This window comes from Oryctolagus cuniculus, chromosome 17 (genome assembly GCF_964237555.1).
Source record: "Oryctolagus cuniculus chromosome 17, mOryCun1.1, whole genome shotgun sequence".
NCBI lineage: Eukaryota > Metazoa > Chordata > Mammalia > Lagomorpha > Leporidae > Oryctolagus > Oryctolagus cuniculus.
In genome coordinates this window covers 65,437,931-65,462,606 of record NC_091448.1, presented here as the reverse complement: position 1 = coordinate 65,462,606, position 24,676 = coordinate 65,437,931, and the positions used below count along the sequence as shown (strand labels likewise).

Genomic DNA, 24,676 nt, shown 5'->3' with positions numbered 1-24,676 from the left:
CACTGGCTGCAGCGCGCCGGCCACGGCGGCCATTGGAGGGTGAACCAACGGCAAAGGAAGACCTTTCTCTCTGTCTCTCTCTCTCACTGTCCACTCTGCCTGTCAAATAAATAAATAAATAAATAAAAATTAAAAAAGCCTGAAAAAAAAGAAGAATGAAATAGAGGCCAGCGCCGCAGCTCACTAGGCTAATCCTCCACCTTGCAGCGCTGGCACACCAGGTTCTAGTCCCGGTCGGGGCGCCGGATTCTGTCCCGGTTGCCCCTCTTCCAGGCCAGCTCTCTGCTGTGGCCAGGGAGTACAGTGGAGGATGGCCCAAGTACTTGGGCCCTGCACTCCATGGGAGACCAGGAAAAGCACCTGGTTCCTGCCATCGGATTAGTGCGGTGCGCCGGCTGTGGCGGCCATTGGAGGATGAACCAACGGCAAAGGAAGACCTTTTTCTCTGTCTCTCTCTCTCACTGTCCACTCTGCCTGTCAAAAAAAAAGAATAATGAAATAGAAATCTTGGAGATGAAATCTTAAATCAGTGAAATAAAAAATACAATTGAGAGCTTGAACAGCAGAATAGACCACATGGAGGCAAGAATTTCTGACCTTGAGGACAAGACTTTTAAAATAAACCAACTGGACAAAAATAAACAAAAGAATTAAAAAGAAGAAAGAGAGTCTATGTGAAATATATGATACCATTAAACAACCAAATGCTCATAATATAAGTGTTTCTGAGGGAGAGGAAAAGTAGAAAGGCATTGAGAACCTGACAAATGAAGTAACAGTTGAAGCTTCCCCAGGTCTTGAAAGACACATGGACAACCAGATACAAGAAGTTCAAAGGACCCCAAGTAGACTCAACTAAAAATATCTTCTCCAAGACATATTGTCATCAAATTGCCAAAAGTTAAGGACAAGTAGAGAATCCTAAAGACAGAGAAGCATCAGTCACACATAAAGGAAAGGCAACTACACTGATGTCAGAATTCTCAGCAGAAACCCTGCAGGCCAGAAGAGAGTGGAAAGATATATTCAAGGCATTAAAAACAAAATTTCCCACCGAGAATATTATATTCAGCAAAGCTACTCTTGAAAATGACAGAGAGGGGCCAGTGTTGTGGTGTAGTGAGTAAAGCCGCCACCTGTAAACCAGCATCCTATATGAGCACCGGCTCTAGTCCCAGCTACTCCTCTTTCTGTCCAGCTCCCTGCTATGGCCTGGGAAAGCAGTAGAAGATGATCCAAGTCCCTGGGGCCCTGCACCAATGTAGCAGACATGGAAAAAGCTCCTGGCTCCTGGCTTTGGATCGGCCTAGGTGCAACCATTGTGGCAATCTGGGGAGTGGACCAGTGGATGGAAGACCTTTCCCTCCCTCCCTCCCTCCCTCCCTCCCTCCCTCCCTCCCTCCCTCTGTGTGTGTGTGTGTGTGTGTGTGTGTCTATAAATCTACCTCCCAAATAAATAATCTTAAAAGAATGAAAGAGAAATAAGGTATTTTTCCAGATAAGCCAAAACTAAGAAAATTTCACAACTATCAGACCAGTGTTACAAGAAATCCTCAAGTGGGTCCTGCCTTAGAATTAAATATAATGGGGGCTGGTGCTGTGGCATAGCAGGTAAAGCTACCACATGCAGCGCCGGCATCCCATATGGGTGTCAGTTAGAGTCCCGACTGCTCCACTTCTGATCCAGCTCTCTGCTGTGGCCTAGGAAAGCAGTGGAAGATGGCCCCAGTCCTTGGACCCCTGCACCTGTATGGGAGACCCAGAAGAGCTCCTGGCTCCTGGCTGCAGATCAGTGCAGCTCTGGTCACTGCAGCCATTTGGGGAGTGAACCAGCAGATGGAAGATCTTTCTCTCTCTCTCTCTCTCTCTCTCTCTCTCTCTGTCTCTCCATAGCTCTGCATTTTAAATAAATGAATAAATCTTAAAAAAAAATGACATCACCACATTCAGTAACAGAGAAGGTATAATTAGTATTCAATCAACAAAATGAAGGGTGTTAGTTTTTACCTATCAATACTAGTCTTGAATGTGAATAGAAAACATTCTCCAACCAAAAGACTTAGGTTGGCTGAATGCATAAAACTTCAAGTTCTCACTAAATGTTGCCAACAAGAAACTCACTTCACAAAGATACAGAGAAAGCGATGGGAAGGAAAATGAGATACTGGGCAAATGGAAACCAAAAACGAGCACATGCTAATAAATCGGAAAATCTCAAAGAAATGGATAAATTATTTAATACATATAACCTCTCAAGATCAACGTAATAAGATATACACAAGATAGACACACCCATACAAGCAATGAGATTGAAGCAATAATCAAAATGCTTTCAGGGCCAGCACTGTAGCATAGTGGGTTAAAGCCCCGGCTACAGCACCGGCATCCCACATGGGAGCTGGTTCGAGTCCCAGCAGTTCCACTTCCGATGCAGCTCTCTGCTATAGCCTGGGAAAGCAGTAGGAGATGTCCCAGGTCCTTGGGCCTCTGCACCCATGTGGGAGACCCAAAAGAATCTCCTGGCTCCTGGCTTCAGATCAGCACAGCTCTGGCCATTGCAGTCATTTGGAGAGTGAACCAGCATATGGGAGACACCTCTCTCTATATAACTCTTTCAAATAAATAAAATAAATATTTTAAAATAAAATAAAATAAAAAATGCTTCCATCAAGCAAAAGTCCAGTACCTGATGACTTTACTACTTGATTCTAAAAGATATTCAAAAAGGAAATATCTGTAATGCTTTCAAACTACTAAAAAATATTGAACAGGATGAAATTCTGCAAAACTCTTTTTATGAAGCCAGCATCACTTTCATGACAAAACAAAACAAAAAAAAAAGAGACATGGAAACTACAGACCTATATTATTTAGAGATTTCTTTAAGATTTTGTTTATTTATTTGAGAGACAGAGTTACAGTGAGAGGCAGAGACAGAGAGAAAGGTCTTCCAACTGCCAGTTCACTCCCCAAATGGTTGCAATGGGCAGAACTGGGCCAATCCAAAGCCAGGAGCCAGGAGATTCTTTCAGGTCTCCCATGCAGACTGCAGGGGCCCAAGGCTTTAGGCCATCTCTACTGCTTTCCTAGGCCATAGCAGAGAGCTGGTTCCAAAGGGGAGCAGCCAGGACTAAAACCGGTGCCCATATGGGATGCCAGCACTGCAGGCAGCCACATTACCTGCTACACCACAACGCCAGCCCCCAGACCTATGTTCATACAAGATGATCAAGTGGGGTTTATCCTAGAGATGCAACGGAGGTTCAACATTTGCAAATCAATAAATGCCAGCAGAGGAATAAGAACAAAAACCATGTGGTCATCTCAACAGATACAGAGGAAGCATTTGATAAGACTCAACCCCCGCCCCCAGATTAAAAAAAAAAAACACTTCACAAATCGGGTACAGAAGGAACATACTTCAAAATTTTAAAAGCTATTTATGTGACTAACCAACAGCCAATATACAGAATGGAGAAAAGCTGAAAGCACTTCCCCTCAGATCTGGAACAAGACAAGGATGTCCATTTTTACCACTCCTAATTCAATGTAGTACTGGAAGTTTTTTTTAAAGATTTATTTATTTATTTGAAAGATAGAGTTAGAGAGAAGCAAAGGCAGAGAGAGAGAAAGAGAGAGAGAGAGAAACAGAGAAAGAGAGAGAAAGAGAGAGAGAGATGGTCTTCCATCCACTGGTTCACTCCCCAAATGTCCAAAACAGCTAGAGCTGAGCCAATCCAAAGCCAGGAACCAGCAGTTTCTTCTGGGTCTCCGTGCGGGTGCAGGGGCCATCTTCTACCACTTTCCCAGGCCATAGCACAGAGCTGCAACAAATGTTGCAGACAGGACTCGAATCGGTGCCCATATGAGATGCCAGCACTGCAGGTGGCGGCTTTACCCGCTACACCACAGCACTGGCCCCAGCACTGGAAGTTGTAAGCAGGAACAATTAGGGATGAGAAAGAAATATAAGGCATCAAAACTGGAAAATAGAAAGTCTAATTACCCATGTCCACAGACAACATGTTGTACATAGGAAAATCTAAACATGCCACCAAAAAGCCATTAGAGTTGACAAACCAATTCAGTAAAGTTGCAGGTCACAAAATAAACATACAAACAACAGCAGCTTTTATATACGTTAATGATGAACTCACTAAAAGAGAAATCCCATTCAAATAGCTTTCCAAAAAATCAAATATTTAGGAATAAATTTAGCCAAAGAACAGAAAGATCTCTACAATGAAGAACATCAAGCATTGGTGAAAAAATAATCAAGGACACACACAAAAATGACAAGATAATCCTCCCTCTTGTATTGGAAGAATCAGTATCACTAAAATGTCTATACCGTCTAAAGCAATCTACAGATTCAATGCAATTCCTATCAAAATAGCAATGACATTCTTTTTAAAAAATATTTATTTGCTTACTTACTCACTTATTTGAGAGGAAGAGAGAGGTCTTCCATCCACTGGTTCACTCTCTAATTGGACGAAATGGCCAGAGCTGGGCCGATCTGAATGCAGGAGCCAAGAGCTTCCTCTGGGTTCCTCACATGCATGCAGGAGCCCAAGCACCCCTCAATGGCCACTACAGCAAGCGCACTATGGCCAGCGCACCACGCTGATCCGAAGCCAGGAGCCAGGTGCTTCCTCCTGGTCTCCGACGCGCATGCAGGGCCCAAGCACTTGGGCCATCCTCCACTGCACTCCCGGGCTACAGCAGAGAGCTGGACTGGAAGAGGAGCAACCGGGACAGAATCCGGTGCCCCGACCGGGACTAGAACCCGGGGTGCCAGGGCCACAGGCAGAGGATGAGCCTAGTGAGCTGCGGAACCAGCAAAAATAGTCTTTCAAACACAGATCAGTTGTCTCAGCAAAATCATCTGAAGGTTTCAACACACTCTCATATAAACATTTGGTTCTTTGTCTGTTAATGGAAGGGTTTGAATGGGAAAAGGGGCCAACCTATGTACCTGAAAAGGATCTTCTATTATTTTTTTCTAGAATCTATGGTCCTAGTCTTAGGAGTCTTAAGTCAGCGGTAGGGATGTCAGCAAGTGAAATACAGTAGGCTCCCATGGATGATACCTGATGAAGGGACAGATCATCTGTACTCACCACCAATCCGTTCTCTGTATGGTGTCTCAGCCTTGGACTCACAGAAGGGCAGAGTTTGTAGAAGTGCGGCTTCCACTTACCAATTTGAGATCCATGAGTGCCCAGTTCCCTCCCAGACCTCACTGCCAGCACATCAGGAACTTCTGGAATAGAGGGCAACAGTGGTGATGGGCCCTCCCAGGATACCGTGTGCTGTGTGTGCCCATCATCACCAAGATAAGCATCCAAGAAGAGTGGACATACTTCCATTATTAGACATATTATCAGCACTCATCTAGACATTCTCCATCCATTTGTTCTGGTTGAATCTAAGACCACTATTTTTCCTTACGAAGGAGAAGACATCCCAGAAACAAACTATTCAGAAAGCATTGTCAGATAGATTCCAGAAACTGTTGATTGTGGTTTTAGGTAGGGCTTTCTCAATTATCTTTAAAGTGCTTGTTTCCATGAGCAAATAAACTCACTTTAAAAAGTTACTAGGATTTAAAGAGGGACATCGAAGATTTCCATAGTATGCTCTTATTTACTAAAGTTTTCACAACAATGATCTCAAATCTGTGCTGAGAAAAAAAAGCCAGCAAACATTATCTCCCCAGTTTATAATGTAGAATGATAAAGTGTTTGATCCAGCTCTCCTTTCTTGATCATTGCCTAGTATACGCTGTGCTAAAAAGCACTGGACACTGGGATTTGAGTCCTAATTTTGTCTCAGATTTTTTTACACAATTTTACATGTTATAGATGAGAAAGAGTTGAAGATATCTATTATCTCTAAGCTGCCATCTCTTCCATAAAACAGGTTTAGCAATTCAATCCACCTTGTGAAGGATATTGCCAAAGAGATGATAAATGGAAACAGCTTCTACCTATGGCTACATTGTAAGCAGAGAGTATGTGTTAAATCACTGCAGAGGAGGGAAATTGTAAGATTCTGTTCTCTGAATCAAGAATTCCATTTCAGGCTTCATTGCTGACACAGACATTCGGCAAATATGATTTGTCTAATCAACTGCTTTTGTGTGAGCCTTGAAAGAGGCCACACTACTGAGTGTCACTGATGGTGATCCCTGCTAGTTCCACAGTGGTATGAATGTTTTATGTGTTCAAAAGAAACTTGATACTTTCCAGAAAGTCTCTGAACATAATTGCTCTCCTGCTTCCCAACCCCGAAGGCCTAGACAGAGAAATTCTAGCTGAGTTATCCAAGGTGGCCTTGATCTAGGGCAGCCCTTCTAGTGGTAGTCTAATTTCCCTTGCCCTCGGGTGGAATTCCTATCACTGAATACCCTTTATGAACCAAACTAAAGGTCTAGGTTGTTTACTTCTCCCTAATATGTCTCCCTACCCTTGTATATACTCAAACCTTCTGGGGTCCAAAGCTGTATGTCTCCAGGTTGCCTAGAAGGGAGTTGTGTTTTGAGTTGGTAGGTAGGCCAGTATCTGCAAATAAAATGCTGAAATGCTCTCTCCAAAGCTTTGTTCACAATCTAGTGCAGTTTTGGTTCAAAGGGAGTACACAACTGCCCCCAATGTTATACGATGAAGTGTGTTAGTTCAGTGGTCTCTATCCCAGATTTAAACTCACTTTGACACACCCACCCACCTAATACCTTACTATTCAACACCGATAGGACATTTTTGTTTCCATACTTCCTATTTCCATAGCTTCTACATCTAAGATCACAAAGTTCTTTGAACCAAAAATAGTTGGCACTTCATACATTTTTTAACAACTGTGTGAAAAAAAAGTGTAAGGTGAGAAAATTTCTAGGAAAATGCTCTTTCTGCTCTTAGAAGCTTACTGTGTGTGTCATTGTATACAGGAGTTTTAGAACAAGAAAAACACTGGTTGGTCCTTGCCATTTCAGGAAGTGGTAAAACAGTTCTGGAGCACAGACTGGTGAAGAGATTGCAGATAGCAGAGCTGAATAAGAATTACACAGTGTATTCAAGTGCGTGGACATGGAGGTGCCCGGGTTACAGAGCCACACCTGCACCGCACCCTTGCCTGTGCTGCCCACACCATCCCCCTTTCCACGCACTGGAAAATCACGGCTTCCACAGTATTGCCTCCAAATAAACTACATGGCTGCCGACGGTATCCCTGTGATGACCTTCAGCTCATTATAACAAGACTTCCGCGGCTGACACTTCCATTCCCCGCGTGTGCCTGATGCCATGACACTTCTGAAATTCCCAAAAAGGGCAAGGAAGCAGGTGGCCCTCGAGCCCTGTCTCACTCTCCACACTCTGCATAGTCAATTAAGCTCTGCTCCAAGCCCATCCCTTTGGCCTCCAGGCCATAGAAAAGGATGGACCTGAACCTTACAGAATGTAGCTCTCTCAAGCATGCATCACTTTGCATGTAACTAAATCTTGTTTCTCTGCTAAACTTTACCTAAGTCTCATCCTTGAACTCTTTTCTTGCCCTGAAGAAAAGAACATGGACAAGCCACCCTACGACATTTCCAGGGGTTGCAGATGCTGGGCTGCTTGAACACAAGCCTTTCAGAACTCCCCACATACAGGATCCCAGGAATTCAGAACAAACTGTGGCCTTATGTGAGTTTGATTTGTTAACTCAGCCCAAAGTTGTGTTTTGTTGGTTGTGTGTGTGTGTGTGTGTGTGTGTGTGTTGTTTTGACAAAGGTAGAGAAAGCGGTATTGCCAGTAAGGCTGGAAGTTGAAGCTCAGCACTTCCAAAATTTGCTTCTCCCCTTGAAATATGGAAAGAGCTGTGACATCACCAAGGTAGTCTAAAGGGGAGTTTCTCACAGGCAAATAGGCCTTTTAAGCTTCTGGGATCATCCCTCACTTCTCCCAGGAAGACAGGCCAACTCTTCACAGCATTTGCTCAGGTACATTTATAATGGAGTCCTTACCTCCCCATTGGACAAGAATTCAGAGGAGAGACGAGACTGGCAGCAAGCACGCTAGTGAGGTTGATGAAGAAGTGCACCTGACTCATCAAGAAGGGAGCTCAGCCAAAAGTCAGTGTATATGCCCCCATCCGCATTTAGACTATGGTTTGTATGGGTATGGGCAAATTTTTTCAACCATATTCCCTACCCATCTCTGGAAGATTACTAGGCAGAACACCCAAGTGCAGGATCCTCCCTGGGTGTTACATTACTGGGCAGAAAGGTTCCTGGCACCAGACTTGGGACCTTCCTTACAATGATATTGGGCAGGGCCTTTGATCTGCAAATGTTGGGTTGTTCTCAAGACATGTTTCCAAGATATCTAGGCCCCTTGTCTCAGGTAATTGATTTTTTTCCTCCCATAAACATAGGCTAGTACCTGTCAGTTGCATTCTGAAAAGTATATCAAATTTTTTCCATATAAAATACTTTAATCCAATTTAAATAAAAGCCAGTCAATGAAACTGCAAACTTTAAGAAGTTCCTGGGCCGGTGCTGTGGCATAGCAGGTAAAGCCGCCACCTGCAGCACCAGCATCCCATATGGGAACCAGTTCGAGTCCAAGCTGCTCCACTTCCAATCCAGCTCTCTGCTCTAACCTGGGAAAGCAGTGGAGGATGCCCCAAGTGCTTGGGCGCCTGCACCCACATGGGGGACCCAGAAGCAGCTCTGGCTTCTGGCTTCAGATCAGCACAACTCTGGCCATTGCATCCATTTGGGGAGTGAACCAGAAGACAGAAGATCTCTCTGCCTCTGCTCCTCTGTAAACTCTGCCTCTCAAATCAATAAATAAATCTTTTTTAAAAAAACTTCCTTTTAAATATGAGAGAAAGGAATTCAGCACTGATTTTAGAAACTTAACAGATCCTTAAATGAAGCAAATCTTGTGCTCACTTCCATTTTTTAAAGATTTATTTCTTTATTTGGAAGGCAGAGTTAGAGAGGAAGAGGCAGAGAGAGGTTTTCCATCTACTGGTTTACTCTCCAGATGGCTGCAACAGCTAGAGCTGGGCCAAACTGAAGCCCGGAGTCAGGAGCTTCCTCCAGGTCTCCCACATGGATGAAGGGGTCCAAGGACTTGGACCATCTTCTACTGCTTTCCCAGTCCATCGCAGAGAGCTGGATCAGAAGAGGAGCAGCCGTGACTCGAACCAGCACCCGTATGGGATCCCAGCACTGCAGGCACCGAATTTACCTGCTAAGCCACAGCGCCAGCCCCTTCACTTCCATTTTTTTTTTGACAGGCAGAGTGGACAGTGAGAGAGAGAAACAGAGAAAGAAAGATCTTCCAGGCTGGCGCCACGGCTTAATAGGCTAATCCTCCACCTTGCAGCGCCGGCACACCGGCTTCTAGTCCTGGTCGGGGCGCTGGATTCTGTCCCAGTTGCCCCTCTTCCAGTCCAGCTCTCTGCTGTGGCCAAGGAGTGCAGTGGAGGATGGCCCAAGTGCTTGGGCTCTGCACTCCATGGGAGACCAGGATAAGCACCTGGCTCCTGCCATCGGATCAGCACGGTACACTGGCCTCAGAGCACCTTTTTCCGTTGGTTCACCCTCCAATGGCCGCCGCGACTGGCGCGCTGGGGCTGGCACACCATGCTGAATCAAAGCCAGGAGCCAGGTGCTTCTCCTGGTCTCCCATGCAGGTGAAGGGCCCAAGGACTTGAGCCATCCTCCTCTGCACTCCCGGGCAACAGCAGAGAGCTGGACTGGAAGAGGAGCAACCGGGACAGAATCTGGTGCCCTGAGCGGGACTAGAACCCGCTGTTCCGGCACCACAGGTGGAGGATTAGCCTATTGAGCCACGGCGCCAGCCTCACTTCCATTTTTAACACCATTACTGGAGTATTTGGCAATAAAGACATTTGTATCCCACATTCAGAGTACCTAGGGTTCAACACACAGATCTGGCTCCTAACTCCAGCTTCCTCCTAATGCAGACTTTGAGAGCAGCCATGCCTTGGGTAGTTGGGTTCTTGCCACCCATATGGCAAAGCTGGAATGAGTTCTTGACTTCTGGTTTGACTGGCCCCATCTCAGCCATTGCAGGTATTTGGGAAATAATCCAGTACAAAAGAGCTCTCTCTCAAATAATCATTTCAACTTTAAAAAATATGAAAATCATTACCATATGCCAAGCCATGTGCTAGGTACTGGGAATAAGATAGAGTCCTCTCTTGGAGTTTCCATAATAGAAGCTGTGTCAGACAGTGCATAATAAAATAGATTATGAAAAGGGCTCTGAAGGAAGTCAGCTGGGTTCTGGTCACAGCAGTATGCTTTGCGGACTTCAACATCTTACATATCTTTTCTATGGCCACACAGGGTAAAACCACGAAAAAGTGCCATTGTTACTTCTAGGCTAGCAGCTGTACTGAGCCAGGGTAGAATGGGGGAAGGTTTCCTATGCCAATGTAAACTGCTATTGATTTCTGTTCTAATCATCACACCCACACTGAATTGCCCATGTCTCTACAGAAATCTTCTAAGAACTGATTTCATTGTAGCCCCTACCTAACAGAATTGTCAAATATGAAAACAAGGATACTGATACTTTAGATGAAATGGCCTCGTTCCATAATAAATAAGCATAATAGGGCCAGTTAGGGCCCTGATGGGAGGAGAGACAGCTCTTGGATTTGAACTTGGAGGAGGAAACTTCAAGCTAGCAACCAGAACCCCCCCCCCAAAAAAAACCAGCCCTGTTACTTCCTTGGGAAAGTCTGCCTCCCCAGCCCCACCCCACACTAGTGGGCTGCTGGGGTTCTGGAGCCACCTGGGTCTGTGACCCAGTGGCTGTAGAAAAAGGCTGCCCTGGCTCAAAGCAGAAGAGCCCTGGAGGCGGAGCCTAATAAAGAATGTGTAAATAAAGGTCAGGTGTCATAAAGGGTGGGGCGGGGTGCACAGTTGCTAAGGCACGTGCTCCAAGGGGCTGCCATAATCCACCAGCTCCTGCTCAGGGCATACTGCATGTGCCCCAGCAGCCTGAGTCACTGTATCCTGAAAACCCCGTCAATGACCCATCTGTGCCTGTGGGTCCCATGGCTCCTCTTCAACTGGCAGCCTTTGTGGCTGCCAGTCCAGGCGACTCAGCCTCTGGAGTGGGCCCAGGACCTGGTCCAGCTGACCTCCAGCCTCCCTTGGCTCTCTGAGCCCTGGTCTTCCCACTCCTCGAACTTCCCACCTGAATCGCCTGACGCACTCACACCCCCGGCAGACCCCGGCGGCTTTGATTACCTGGGATCCTCTGCTCTCTCCCAGATGCTGGCCTCGCCTCAAGAGTCCACTGTGAGTTTGCTTCCTTTTCTGGAACTGCCCCCAGAGCCAGAACAGCTTGCTGGTCCTGGTCCGTACCAGTATTTCGATAGGCTGACTCGACAACAGAGGCTACCAGAGGCCATTCCCGTGCTAGACGGGGATCAGGATCAGCCCCCGGCTCTGCCTCCTCGACTGGAAGGAAATGCTCACCAGTCATTGGAAGCATTCGTTTTGCCTCTAGACAGTCAGAGTTCACAAGGAAACAAGTTGATTGTTTCACCCCTGACCCCCAAGAAAGATCTAGCTCGGCGTCGACGGCTTCCTAAGGTTGGTGTTGGAACTCCAGACAAAGCGGCCAAGCTTCAGGGTCAAAATCAAGTTTTGCCGGCTGACTATGGGGTCTATCCTGGTGGTTTTCCTACAGAATCCCAGGAGAACCCAGGAGAACCTGCACAGCCCTCTGAGCAGGCTGAACCATCTCAATTCCTGCTGGAGGGCCAGACTCAAAATCCAGAGACTCAGGAGCCCATCCAATCCTCCTCCCCACAGCAAGAAGAACAAGCTCCGCCTCCACAGCCCGTTGAACCAGATGAACCTTCTTCACCCCAGCAAGAGGGCCCAGGTGCAGACCTGCAGCAGCCCAAGGAAGAAGCATCTCCATTGCAGCAGGAGGCCCCTGCTCAGAATCCATTTGCTACTGCAGAAGTAGCAGGTCAGGCATCAGTGTATCACGATCCTAACACTCCATCCTCACCTCAGATTGTAGCTCTCCAAGCAAACTTCCCCAGCGTCACACTGAAACCTGCAGACACGGAGCTGACAGAAGCCTCAGGGGTAGGTGAGGAAGTTCAATCTACTCCAAGCACGGAGCAGGCTCCAGCTCAGCCTCTGGGGCATCCTGAGGGAGTGGGACTCCCCTCAACCCAACAAGAGGCCCCAGTGCAGACTCCGGAATTCCCTGGGAAGGTGGAATCTTGGACTCAAGAGGGTCTAGCTCAGACCTCAGATCTCCCTGAGGAGACTGGACCTTTCTCTACCCAAAATGATGCCACAGCTCAGCCCTCAGAGTATGCTGAGGAAGTCAGCCCATCTGTAGCCCAGCAGGGGGCCCCAGCTCAGCCTCCAGGCCTGCCTGTGACCACTGAATATTCCTCCAGCAATCAGGAGCAGCCTGCTCAGCCTTCTGAGTCTCCTGAGATCGAACCTTCTAGAAGCCAACTGGAAGACCCGGAGAAGCCTTCGGCACTCCCTGTGGAAGTCAAATCTCCAGTACAGCAAGATCCCCGAGCTCAAGCGCTAGACTCTCCTGAAGAGAATATAATAGCTCAGACTCCACAGATGCAGAAGGGGACAGACTGGTCTCTAGATCAGAATCAAGTTCACCGTTATAACCTGCCCAACGTGACCATCAAGCCTGCAGATGTGGCGCTGACCATAACTCCGGAGCCTACCATGGAGCGGGACTCTTCTCCAGCGCAGCAGGAGGGCTCTGCTCAGACTCCAGGCCCTCCTGTGGAGACAGAACCCTATATTAGTGAACAGGAGCAGCCCACTCAGTATGTTGAGTCTTCTGTAGAGAACAAACCCTCTCCAGCCCAGCAGGAGACCCCATATCAAACTCTGGGCCCTTCCCTGGAGACAGAAGCTTCTCCAGCCCAGCAGGAACCCCCAGAGCCGACTCCGGTCCCTTCTGCAGAGACAGAACCTTCCCCATTCCAGCAGGCACCCAGAGCTCACACTGCACGCCCTTCCGTGGAGGCAGAACCTTCTCCCCGTGAACAGGAGCAGATAGCTCAGTATGCGGAGGCTCTGGTGGAGACTCAGCCTCCTCCAGGCCCTCCCGTGGAGACAGAGCCTTCTCTCAGAGAACAGCAGCAGATTGCTCAGTACGCGGAGGCCCTGGTGGAGACTCAAGCTCCTCCAGGCCAGCTGGAGGCCCTAGCTCTGACTCCAGTCCCTCCTATGGAGACCGAACCTTATATCAGTGAGCAGGAGCAACCAAGGTGGCCCTCTGAGTCTTCTGAGGAGGTTGAATCTTCTGGAAAGAAGACAGAAGTCCCAGCCCAGCCTCCAAGTCATCACACAGTGACCATTTTACCTCCCGGTCACCATCAAGTTCAGCAGTACGACATGCCCAATGTGACTACTAAACCTCCAGACCTGCAGCTGACCCTAACACCAAAACCTGAAGCAGAAGTGGAAACATTTCCAGTCAGCCACGAGGTCACAACAACTCACGCCTCAGTCCCAGCTCTGCCTCCAACGCCTCTTGAAGAGGTCGAACCACTGCCAATTCAATCTCCAGAAGTTATGCAGGATGAGAAACCCTCTACGACCCAGCAGGAGGAAACAGCTGAAATTTTACAGACCCTCGAGGAGGCTGCACATTCTCCAATCCATCAGGAAGCCCAAGCCCACGCCTCAGTGTTCCCTACGGAGCCTGAGCCTTTGAAAGACCAGGAGGCAGACACAGCTCAGCAGCCAAAGCCCCCGGAAGAGGATGAGCACTCCCCACTTCCAGGGGTCCCAGCTCAGCCTGAAGAACTGAAGGAACCTTCACCAAGCCAGCAGGGGATTTCCGTTCCACCTCTAGAGCGCCCCGTGAGTGCTTACCAATTACCACTCCAACAGGGAAACACAAACCAGCCTTCAGATATCTTCCCAGAGATGAGTGATGCTATTCCAATGAATATGACATTTTCACCTCATATTCCAGAAGAAATACTCAGAACTCAGCATTTAAGGTTGTCTAAAACCAAACCAAAACATGTGCATATTGACCTTACCAGAACCCAAAAGCCCACTCCAGAAGTTTATCCTTACTGGAGTCAGCAGGAAGGACCTGCCCAGCCTACAGTTCCCACCAAGCAAGTTGAATTTTCTCCAACCCAGCTTGAGCCTCCTCTTGCCAAGCCTCCGGCACTGCCTGAAAAGATGGAACCTTCTCCAGCTGAGCCTCCAGAGCCCCTCAAGAATGCAGAACAAGCTCCAGTGCAAAATGTAGCCCCAGCCAAGCCACAAGACTTCCCTGACACTCAATTGTCTGCAACCCAGCAGGAGCTTCAAACTCAGCAACCAAACCTGACCAAAGTCACAGGTCAACCTTTGGATGTGGAACTCACCATAACTACACAACCTGGAATGGAAGGCGGACTTTCTCCAATCATGCAGGAGGCCCCAGTTCAGCTTACAGGGCCATCTAAGGGGGGTATAGCTCAACCCCCAGGATATCAGGGGATGACAGTTCCAACACCAGCTCAGGATCAAGCTCCGTTTCCAAAATCACCCCGCATCACATTTCAGCCTTTTGATCTGGCACTTACAATAACTCCACAGCCCATTACAGAGGCTGAACTTGCCACAAATGTGCAGGAGACTCCACCTAAAGAATCTGTAGCTCAGCCACCAGTGCATCATGAGGGTCAAAATCAACCTCCACTATCACCCAGTGTCACAAATCAACCTTTAGACCTGGCACTTACCATTACTGCAGAACCTACTACAGAGGCTGAGCATCCTGCAGACCTGAGCAAGACTACAGCTCCATCTCCAAACCTGACTCCAGTCACAACTCAACATCTGGACCTGGGACTTACCATAACTCCAGAAACCAGCAGTATGGTGACTGAACCCTCTACAGACATGCAGGAGACCTCCAGTCACCCTCCCACGGAGGGTGTAACCCAATCTCCAATACATCAAGAGGTGACAGTTCCAACACTGGGTCATAATCAAGCTCAATATCCAACATTGCCTCATATCACAGTTCAGCCTTTGGACACAGTGCTTACCATAAATGCAAAGCATACCAGGAAGGCTGAACATTCTACAGCCCTGAAGAAGACTAAAGTACCTCCCGTGCTCCATGAGGAGGTACTTTCACAACCAGACCAGGTTCAGGCTCAGCATCCAACCCTGACAGAAGTCACAGTTCAACCTTTTGATGTAGAACTTACCCTAACTCCAGAATCCGTTGTGGAGGGTGAACCACTCCCAACCATGCAGGGGACTTCAGGGCAGCCTCCAGGGCCACATAATGAAGTGGTCTATCAGCCTCCAGTTTATTATGAGATGGTAGTTCCAAAACCAAGTCAAGATCAAACTCCGCATCCAATGTCACCCAGTGGCACAGCTGAACCTTCGAAGTTAGAGTCAACCATAACTCAGGTACCCACTACACAGGATGAACATTCTACAGCCTCCAAGTCTATATCTCCTCCTCCTTATCCAATGTACCCTGAGGTGACATTTTCACCTCCAGTCCAGATTCAGACTCAGTATACAAACCTGCCTCAAGTCACAGTCAAGCCTCTGGACCTGGAAATTACCCAAACTCCACAACGTACTACAGAGGCTACACCTTCTACTACCATGCAAATGACCCTAACTCAGTCTACAGAGCCACTAAAGGAGCTCATAACTCAGTCCCCAGGGCACAATGAGATGACAGTTCCAACAGCAGGTCAGCATCAAGCTCAGCACCCAACATCACCCAGTGTCATAGCTCAGCCTTCCAAGATGGAGCTAACCAGAACTCTGGTACCCACTGCAAAAGCTGACCATTCTCCATCCCTGAAGAAGACCACAGATCTACATCCAGGCCAGGTTCAGACTCAGCACTCAACCCTAACTGAAGTCACAGATCAACCCCTGAATGCGGCTGCCACCATAAATGTCTGTGAGCTCTGCACCTGCAAAGATGAGACACTTTCATGCACTGGCCTCGGTCCAGTGCAGAAGCTTCACAGAGTTCCTGTACCAGAGCCCAACAGCTACAACGGCACCTTCAGCATATTGTAAGAATCTCCCTTCCTCATGGTTCCCTACAGCCTGCCTGTCTCAGCAGCTTTTCCCCAAGATCTTCTGAGCCCTCCTCAAGTCCCCACCTTATGTTGACTCTGTGTGTGTGTATGTGTGTGTTTTGGCAGGCAGAGTAGGACAGTGAGAGACAGAGAGAAAGGTCTTCCTTTTGCCATTGGTTCACCCCTAAGTGGCCACTTTGCTTGTGAGCTTTCCTGATCCTCCTTCTCTTATTCTCTTCTGTCTCTTCTACAGTCTCATGTGATTGCCCTTACTGCTTTTCCTGATTCTTTATTTATTGACATTCACCATGTTATTACCTCATTGCTTTACTCCCACTCTTCAACACAGCCCTCATCCCGACTTATTAGAGATGATACAACAGATTTAAGGATAGATTCTGGAGCCAGGTTGCCTGGCTTTGAACACAGGTCTCCCAGGGATTAGCTTTGTGACTTTGGACAAGTTATTTAGCTTGGATTCAATATCCTCATCTGTAAAGCTGGCTTAAAGAATTGTGCGATGGATTGTAACAGAAAATAAAAATGCGTGACTCCACAGTCTTACCCTGGATGACAACGAGAATGATGGTGGTCTATAAGGCAGAAGCACAGCAGTCAGAAAGAAGAGCCTGTTAGTGGGAGATGTGTTCAGTGTTAGGCACTTTTTATTGATGAGCATAAAGTAACCCGAGAGGACATATCCACCAGGCAGGTGAGCACACAGGTATCTGTTTTATTGCTGCTCCTGCTTCCAGGAAAATGTGTACCTAAAACAAATAGGTTCATTGTTGCTGAGGAGTGAGGACAGAGTTAAAGGTAAGCACTCACAGCAATTCAGAGTTGAAGCTAAATATGTCATTTAACAGCTTCTTGTAAACATGTGTCCATTATGATGAGTACCTTCCCCCTTTTTAAAAAGTGCACAGAATGTAGGATAAAATGTGAAAGTATGAACCCCCACACACCCTCATCATCCCCTGGTCCTCACTCTATCACCTGTAACTCAGGCTGTGTGTCTTTCCTTCCAACCTCCTCTCACTTTTTTTCCTATGGAGGTAATGCTTGGCTCCTGGCTCAGTGATCGGCACTTTTACCCTATGCTGTATTCCAAAAGGCTTTCCACATCAGCACCTTAGTCCCTCTGATTTTAAATTGTCTGTATCCATTCAGTACTTGGAAAGATTTCAGCAGAGGGCGCTTGGCCAAAGCACTGGTATTACCTGCATAGGTTTTCATTATTCTTATTGGTGACAATACATTTTGCCCATTTTTTCTTGAATAATTTATCCTTTTCTCACTGATTTGTAGAAGTCAGTGTAGACACCTGAGTTATTTTGGTGAAAATACTTAATATTCAAAGTGATTGACTGTCTTTACTGTCAAAGAGACTGGACAGAGACAAAGTCAAGCTTCTGAGAGGATGCTTCATTGTTTATGTCAGTGCCCCCACATTATTTATTGAGTGAGCAAACTGGGAAGCAGAGAGCTATGGAACTTAAAAGCACTGGTATTTATTAGAAAGCTGATAATATTTCTGTATTTCAATACTCCCCCATGAGGGTGCCATGATTTTTTTCCTCGTTCTGTTCATTCTTTTCCAACCCATTCAAGGATGTGAACTGTGTTCCTTTACAGAAATTTCCAAGGAAACTCGATTTCTTTCATTGATGAAAATGTATGGAAAGCATACCGCTGGGCTGAGACACTGTGAGTACACGCTCCCAAACATGAATACACAAAACTAACTGCATTGTAAGAGCTTTCTTGTTCTACTATTTTGAGGTCAGTATGTCAGAAAAAGTATTCCCCTCTCCATGTCACAATCAACATCTGTTGATTATAATTCTATGGTTGTTTTAACAAGGCACAGAATTTGAAATAAGAAACTACTTCTATTTATTTGCATTTTATCAGTAATACCATTACATTCTTAGTAGATAAAAAGTGATAGGGATAGTGAAGACCTTCATTGTGTCCTAACTCCCTACCTATGAGGTAATAATTACTGCTCTGAGTTTGGCATATATCCTTCCAAAAAATTACCTACAAACATATTTACATAGAGCATAATAGCTGTGTTGTGTGGTTTCTTTCTTTTTTTAACCTAAATAGTAACATCCTGCAACTTGGTTCTTTCACTTCATGGTTTCTTCTGGATTTCTTTCCCTCCTAGTACTCAGTCAGTTACCCTATTCATTTAACTCCTGCATGATATTCTATAGTATGGATGGCCATTTCACAGTTTACTTAATAATCCCTCTATTGATGGATTTTCAATTATGTCCACTTCTCATGTATTGCTGCAAGGAAAATCCTTGTGCACACTTGTGAACATGGACAAGCATTTTGCAAAATAGAAGTCTAGAAAGAAAATGGGGCAGCTAGCACTGTGACATAGCGGAAAAGCCTCCGCCGGCCATGCCAGCATCCCATATGGGCGCTGGTGTGAGTCCTGGCTGCTCCACTTCTGATCCAGATCTCTGATATGGCCTGGGAAAGCAGTGGAAGATGGCCCAAGTGCTTGGGCCCCTGCACCCATGTGGGAAACCTTGAAGAAGCTCCTGGCTCCAGGCTTCGGATCAGCACAGCTCCGGCCATTGTGGCCAACTGGGGAGTGAGCCAGTGGATTGAAGACCTCTCTCTCTCTCTCTCTCTCTCTCTCTCTCTCTCTCTCTCTGCCTCTCCTCTCTGTGTGTAACTTGACTTTCAAATAAATAAATAAATCTCAAAAAAAAGAATGAAAATGGATGAAGACTACGGAAATAGGAAATTTTAATTGCCCTCAGAAAAGCTGTGCACACTTACTTACACTCCAGCTAACAGAATATAAGAACATTCATTTCCCTTCATCCTTTTTAAAAAGATGTATTTGTTTACTTGAACTATGGGAGTGGGTGGAGGGGGAGATGGAGCGAGAGCAAATGAGAGAGTGAGAGAAAGAGAGAATCTTCCATCCACTGCTTTATTCCCCAAATGCCCAAAACAGCCATGGCTGGGCCAGGCCAAAGCTAAGATCTAATACTTGATTCTGGGTCTCCCACAGGGATGACGAGGAATCAAGCACTTGGGCCATCATCTGCTGCCTCCTAGGTGCACTAGCAGGCATCTGGCTCAGAAGCAGAGGGCCCAAGACTTTAACCAGGCTCTCCAATATGGAATTTACGCTTCTCAAGTGACGGCTTAGCCTGCTATGCCCCAACACTGACTCTTCCCTTCACCTTTTCACCTCGGGATGCTCTTTGTCTTTTTGCTAATGTGACTGGCAAATAAAAGGGTTCCCAGCTGAATTTGGATTTCTCTGATTACTCATAAATTTAAATGTCTTTATATACTTATTGAACATCTATGTTTCGTTGAGGTTTTGTCCACTGTCCATTTGTTGAATTATCTTTTCCTTACTGATTTTTGAAAGGAATCAGTTTAGACTCCCAATTTTGGGGGAAAATACTTAACATTCAAAGTAATTAACTAAAAATAAAAATCTATCATGTCACCTAGGCCAGTGAACTAGAAATTTTGAAGTGCTGAGTGTAACATAATAAAAAAAAGGAATTAACTGACATTTTTCACGACAGTTTGCGTGTTATATCACTGGGACAACTTGTACAGACATCATAAATTATTTCTGAATACAAACAAGACATATAACAGACAAAGGAGAAGGGTTATGATCACTTTAATATAAATTTTCCCAGGGCCTGTGCAGTGCTGCAGTGGTGCAGTGAGCTAAGCTGCTACTTGCGGTGCCGGTATCCTGTACGGGCACCAGTTCTAGTCCCAGCTGCTCCACTTTAAATCCAACTCTCTGCTATGGCCTGAGAATGCAGTAGAGGATGGCCCAAGCACTTAGGTCTGTGCACCCATGTAGGAGACCCCAAAGAGGCTCATGGATCCTGGCTCCTGGCTTCCAATTGGCCCAGCTACAGCCATTGCAGCCATTTGGGGAGTGAACCAGTGGATAGAAGACCTTTCTGTCTCTCCTTCTCTCCATCTGTAATTATAACTCTCAAACAAATAAATAAAATCTTTTTTAAAAAAGATAAAAGTTTCCCCTTAGCCTACTATCTCATTTCTGATGGGACAATGCTAGAATCAGGCAGTTGTGACTTCTAATTTATGATGTTTCCTAAATACAATACACAGTTTGTATTTATTTTGGTTATGCTTCATTTAAAGATGTCCCAAACTTGTAAGAAAAATCAAAGTCAGGGCTGGCACTGTGGCATAGCAGGTAAAGCCACCACCCACAGTGCCAGCATCCCATATGGGTGCCGGTTCGAGTCTCAGCTGCTCCACTTCCGATCCAGCTCTCTGCTGTGGCCTGGGAAAGCAGTGGAAGATGGCCCAAGTCCTTGGGCCCATGCACCCACATGGGAAGACCTGGAGGAAGCTCCTGGCTCCTCATTAGCACAGCTCCAGCCGTTGTGGCCAATTGGGGAGGGAACCAGCGGATGGAAGACCTTCCTCTCCCCTCTCCCTTCTTCCCTCTCCTTCTCTCTGTGTGTAACTGTGACTTTCAAATAAATAAATAAATCTTTGGAAAAAGAAAAAATCAGAGTCATCTGACACAAAAGTAAATAACACTAGTTTCCTCTGAAGAGTGAAGAAGGGAATTGGAAATACTAAGGGATAAAGGGAAGGGGAAGAAAATTTAATTTTTCTTATTTGAGCGGCAAAGGCAGCATGCTATCATACACTGTTCACTCCCCAGATGCCTGTAGTGGTGAGACTGGGTCAGTCAAACTCAGGAACCTCAAACTCAGTCTTGTTCTCCTACATAGATGGCAGGGATTTAAATACTCAGCCATCATTACTGCCTCCCTGGTCAACCTTAACTTGTAGCCCCGGCATACCTCAAACATGGGGCTTCGGTAGCAGGGCTTGGGGGAAAAAAACAGAAGGAAATGGCAGTTCTGCCAATCTTGGTGCCTCCCAGTGTTAGGTTCTAACAGGGACATTGTGACCTACAGAGCAGACATTACATTTATGATTTGGTGGGAAGGACGGATAGGTGTATAGAGATGGACAAAAAAGGGAGAGTGGGAAAAATGGTTTAAATTAAAATACAACAGACATTGCCACCCTAGAAGTAAATTAGAATCTGGGTATTTAAACAGCACCATTACCAAAGTTTCCTCTACATACAGAGTTAGTCCTATGAAGCAAACAGCTGCAGTTGTCATTTTGATTCAGAAGTACCTCTTTCATTTTCCAGAATCCTCAGTGAAAATGACTTGACTGAATTACATAAGGACTCATTTGAAGGCCTGCTGTCCCTCCAACACTTGTAAGTCAGTTAATCATACTTATTTATGAGATTTTAGTTATATTATCTAGGAAATAAATATGGGTCCCAGCTGGATAATCTCTAAGGTTTCTTCTGGAAGTCTACACTGTAGGGTCTCATATCTCTAACGTTGAATACCTACTATGTGCTTTGTGTTTTTTTTTTTGACAGGCAGAATGGACAGTGAGAGAGAGAGAGAGAGAGAGAAAGAGAGAAAGGTCTTCCTTTGCCATTGGTTCACCCTCCAATGGCTGCCGCGGCCAGCATGCTGCAGCCAGCGCACTGCGCTGATCCGATGGCAGGAGCCATGTGCTTCTCCTGGTTTCCCATGGGGTGCAGGGCTCAAGTACCTGGGCCATCCTCCACTGCACTCCCTGGCCACAGCAGAGATGGCCTGGAAGAGGGGCAACCAGGACAGAATCCGGCGCCCAGGCTGGGACTAGAACCCGGTGTGCCAGCGCCGCAAGGCGGAGGATTAGCCTAGTGAGCCGCGGATTATATTTGTATTTAATTTACAAGCAATGGATGAAATTGGATCCAAGGTCTGTCTTCATACAGGTCCTAAGTTAAGAATTAGTTTTATATTTATAAAGGACTGTATAGAGAAACAAAGAAACAAGAAAATGCAACAGAGACAATATGTGGCCGACCAAGTCTCAAACATTTATCATCTGGCCTTTACAAGCAAGGTTTGAACAAGTTGGTTTAATACAACAAAGGGAAGAAAACATAAACCAACAACATTAATTTGAATGCCGTCAACTGAAAGTTGTTAGATGATCTAATCTTGAATAAGTTAACCTTTAGCCATTAAGTGACTTGATAAACAGGAAAATTATATAAACAATATTATCAAGAATACTAAGCTACCAAGAGAACAGATTTGGCATTAATGATTTCAATTAAGGAACTATTATACCCATGTTGGAAATAGATAATTAAAACAATGGCTACATAATATTGGGAAGTGCACATCATTAATCCTTATTGGGCTAATTACTGGGCCTCTTCAGCAAATAGATTCTTGTCTCAAAAGTACAAGGCTTAAGGAACATAGCATGTGATACTCACAACACTCCTTTGAATGATGATCAGAACTTCTAGGCCATACGGGGACAACCACATCTGCATGGTTCCTCTTGAGCACCTTTGCCGTCTGGGCTCCGGAACCTTGCAAACATGGTTTGGAGAAAAACAAATGAAACTACTGCCGGTAGAATAGGCCCGTCATTGTTTCTGCTGGAAAATCCTTTGTAGCCTAATTAGTTTATGCTAGCATACGTATTTACTTCACTTTCAAAATGCCAATCAATTGTTTAAAGCTGAAAGAGAAAGCCAAACACTTTGCCTAGTACTGGAGACACATAAATGAGTAAGACAGGATCCCACCTTCCCAGGGGCTCACAATCTTGCAGGGGAAACAAATACACAAGCTCAAACCAATACCCAATAAGCACTATGTAGCTGACAGAGTGCTGCAGAGGGACCAGGGAATAATAAAACCACACTGCTTTTTAAAAATTCAATTTTCATTCTTCTACCTACTCAACCATTCCTTCATTTAATAAACACCTGAGTCTATTTCCATGAGTCAGTTTTAAACATAGTGGGCAATGTAGGTGAGCAAGGCCAAATCCATGCTTTCAAGAAGTTTATGCTCTGGGGAAATGGAAGGCACAAGTAACGATATTAAAAGAAATGGATATAGAGTCCAGAAGAGGGAGAAGACTTTGGGCTGGGTCAGGGACGATGGTACCAGGGAGCAATGCCAGTTGAACAGGACTTCCAAGGGGGCAGTGGGCATCATCAGACATCTTGGAGAGAATATCGTGGGAGAAAGGGAAAACATGGAAGCTTCTGAGGCACAGAGATGCAGGGAAAGCTGGAGGGTGAAGCCAGGTCTTCCAGGCTTTGAATGCTGAGCAAGAGTCACCACGGGGAACCATGCTGTCACAGCAGTGCTCTAAAACAGACTTGAGCTTGCACCACAGTTACCTGGGGCTCTGAACCCTACCCCCACAGTAACTGCCTGAGTCGGTCTAGAACAGGGCTGAGAATCTGCCTCTTCTGTAAGCACCTAGTGATGTTGGCCTCGGAGAGTCACTTAGGGCAAGTCCCACTGGTGACTGCGCGTGGGACAGGGGAGAGAAGGAGATTCTAGAGATGGAGCCACCAACAGATGAGTTGCAGATGAAAAGTGAGGGTCAAATTGTAATCAGTGGAAGTAAGAGTCCTCTACCACCAAGAGTGTTTTCAAGTGGGAATCCAGTGTCGTGCTGTTTTCTGACGGTTCTATCATGGCTTTCATGGACTATCAAGCAACAAGCAACAAATTTCCTTTAGTATGACAGAAAGTGTAATTCTGAATCAGTTGAAAATCATGAATTAATTTGAGAACCAATTTCATTTCAAATGATTCAAAAGGGCATCTTTTTTTCTGGTATTGAATGAAGTTAGAAAACTAGGAGTAAACCAGGAAAGGTATAAAATTGTGAGTGTTCTTTGGAATATTAGACATTAAAAATGGAGATGACAGCTTTGCTCCTTGTTTCAAATGGATGAAGACTATGAAAGTTCATCTAATCAATTCTGCTCTCAGGAAAGTTTACCACCACAATCTATCAAGATCTAGAGTTGTGTATGTCATTGATGAAGGTTCTAACAGTGAGACTATTAGGAGAGGTTGTAAGAAGGGGTAGTATCTCCAGAGGGTCAAATACAAGTCCAAAGCTTTACAGTTTAGGTAAAAACTGCATATCCACCATTATCAAATGCAAATTTTATTATCCCCACTGACTATATAGCTAATAGCTAACCAAGGCAATGTTTTCCTTTTCCTAGAGATTTATCCTGCAATAAAATAGAGTTTATCGAAAGACGTGCATTTGAGTCACTCCCTTTCTTGCAGTCTATGTAAGTTATAATTTCATCACATTTGGAATTTTAATAAATCTTCACTGTTCACCTTGAAATAGGGTTAAGATTCTACTTTACATTTGTAGTAGAAGGTTGCTAAAATTCTGTAACAGGTCCTTTTCCTCTCTAGCAAAAATACTATCAGGTACAAAGGTCAGAGTGAATCCCACAGAGCAGGGCTTCTCAGCCAACATGATTTTGCATTCAGGTAACAGCTTGCAGCCCTGCACGTGCTGCTGACACTGCGTGAGCTAAGACCAGCCTGCTGTTAAGCCACCCACTATGTACAGGACAAACCTCCACAAGAAAAGCATTATCGAGTCCAAAATGTCAATAGCATTCAAGTTGTGAAACTCTGTTCCAGAGAAG

The 24,676-nt window shown here is 45.7% G+C and overlaps 2 protein-coding genes across 2 annotated transcripts in view; one reads left to right on the top strand and one right to left on the bottom strand.

Moving 5' to 3' along the window:
- Nucleotides 1-24,676, bottom strand: part of LOC138845934 (zinc finger protein 286A-like) — a 168,343-nt gene that overhangs the window by 23,358 nt on the left and 120,309 nt on the right. Inside the window, exons 9-10 of the mRNA XM_070059984.1 lie at nt 22,463-22,561; nt 4,442-5,266 (exon numbers count right to left, since the gene is read on the bottom strand). The gene's annotated coding sequence lies outside the window, so the exon portion shown is untranslated. The remainder of the gene's footprint in view (nt 1-4,441; nt 5,267-22,462; nt 22,562-24,676) is intronic.
- LOC127489828 (leucine-rich repeat-containing protein 37A3-like) overlaps nt 10,728-24,676 on the top strand; it is a 34,543-nt gene continuing 20,594 nt past the window's right edge. Inside the window, exons 1-4 of the mRNA XM_070061762.1 lie at nt 10,728-16,098; nt 17,740-17,811; nt 21,320-21,391; nt 24,233-24,304. Of these exons, the coding sequence (XP_069917863.1) occupies nt 11,015-16,098; nt 17,740-17,811; nt 21,320-21,391; nt 24,233-24,304 (5,300 nt within the window). The 5' untranslated portion in view covers nt 10,728-11,014. The remainder of the gene's footprint in view (nt 16,099-17,739; nt 17,812-21,319; nt 21,392-24,232; nt 24,305-24,676) is intronic.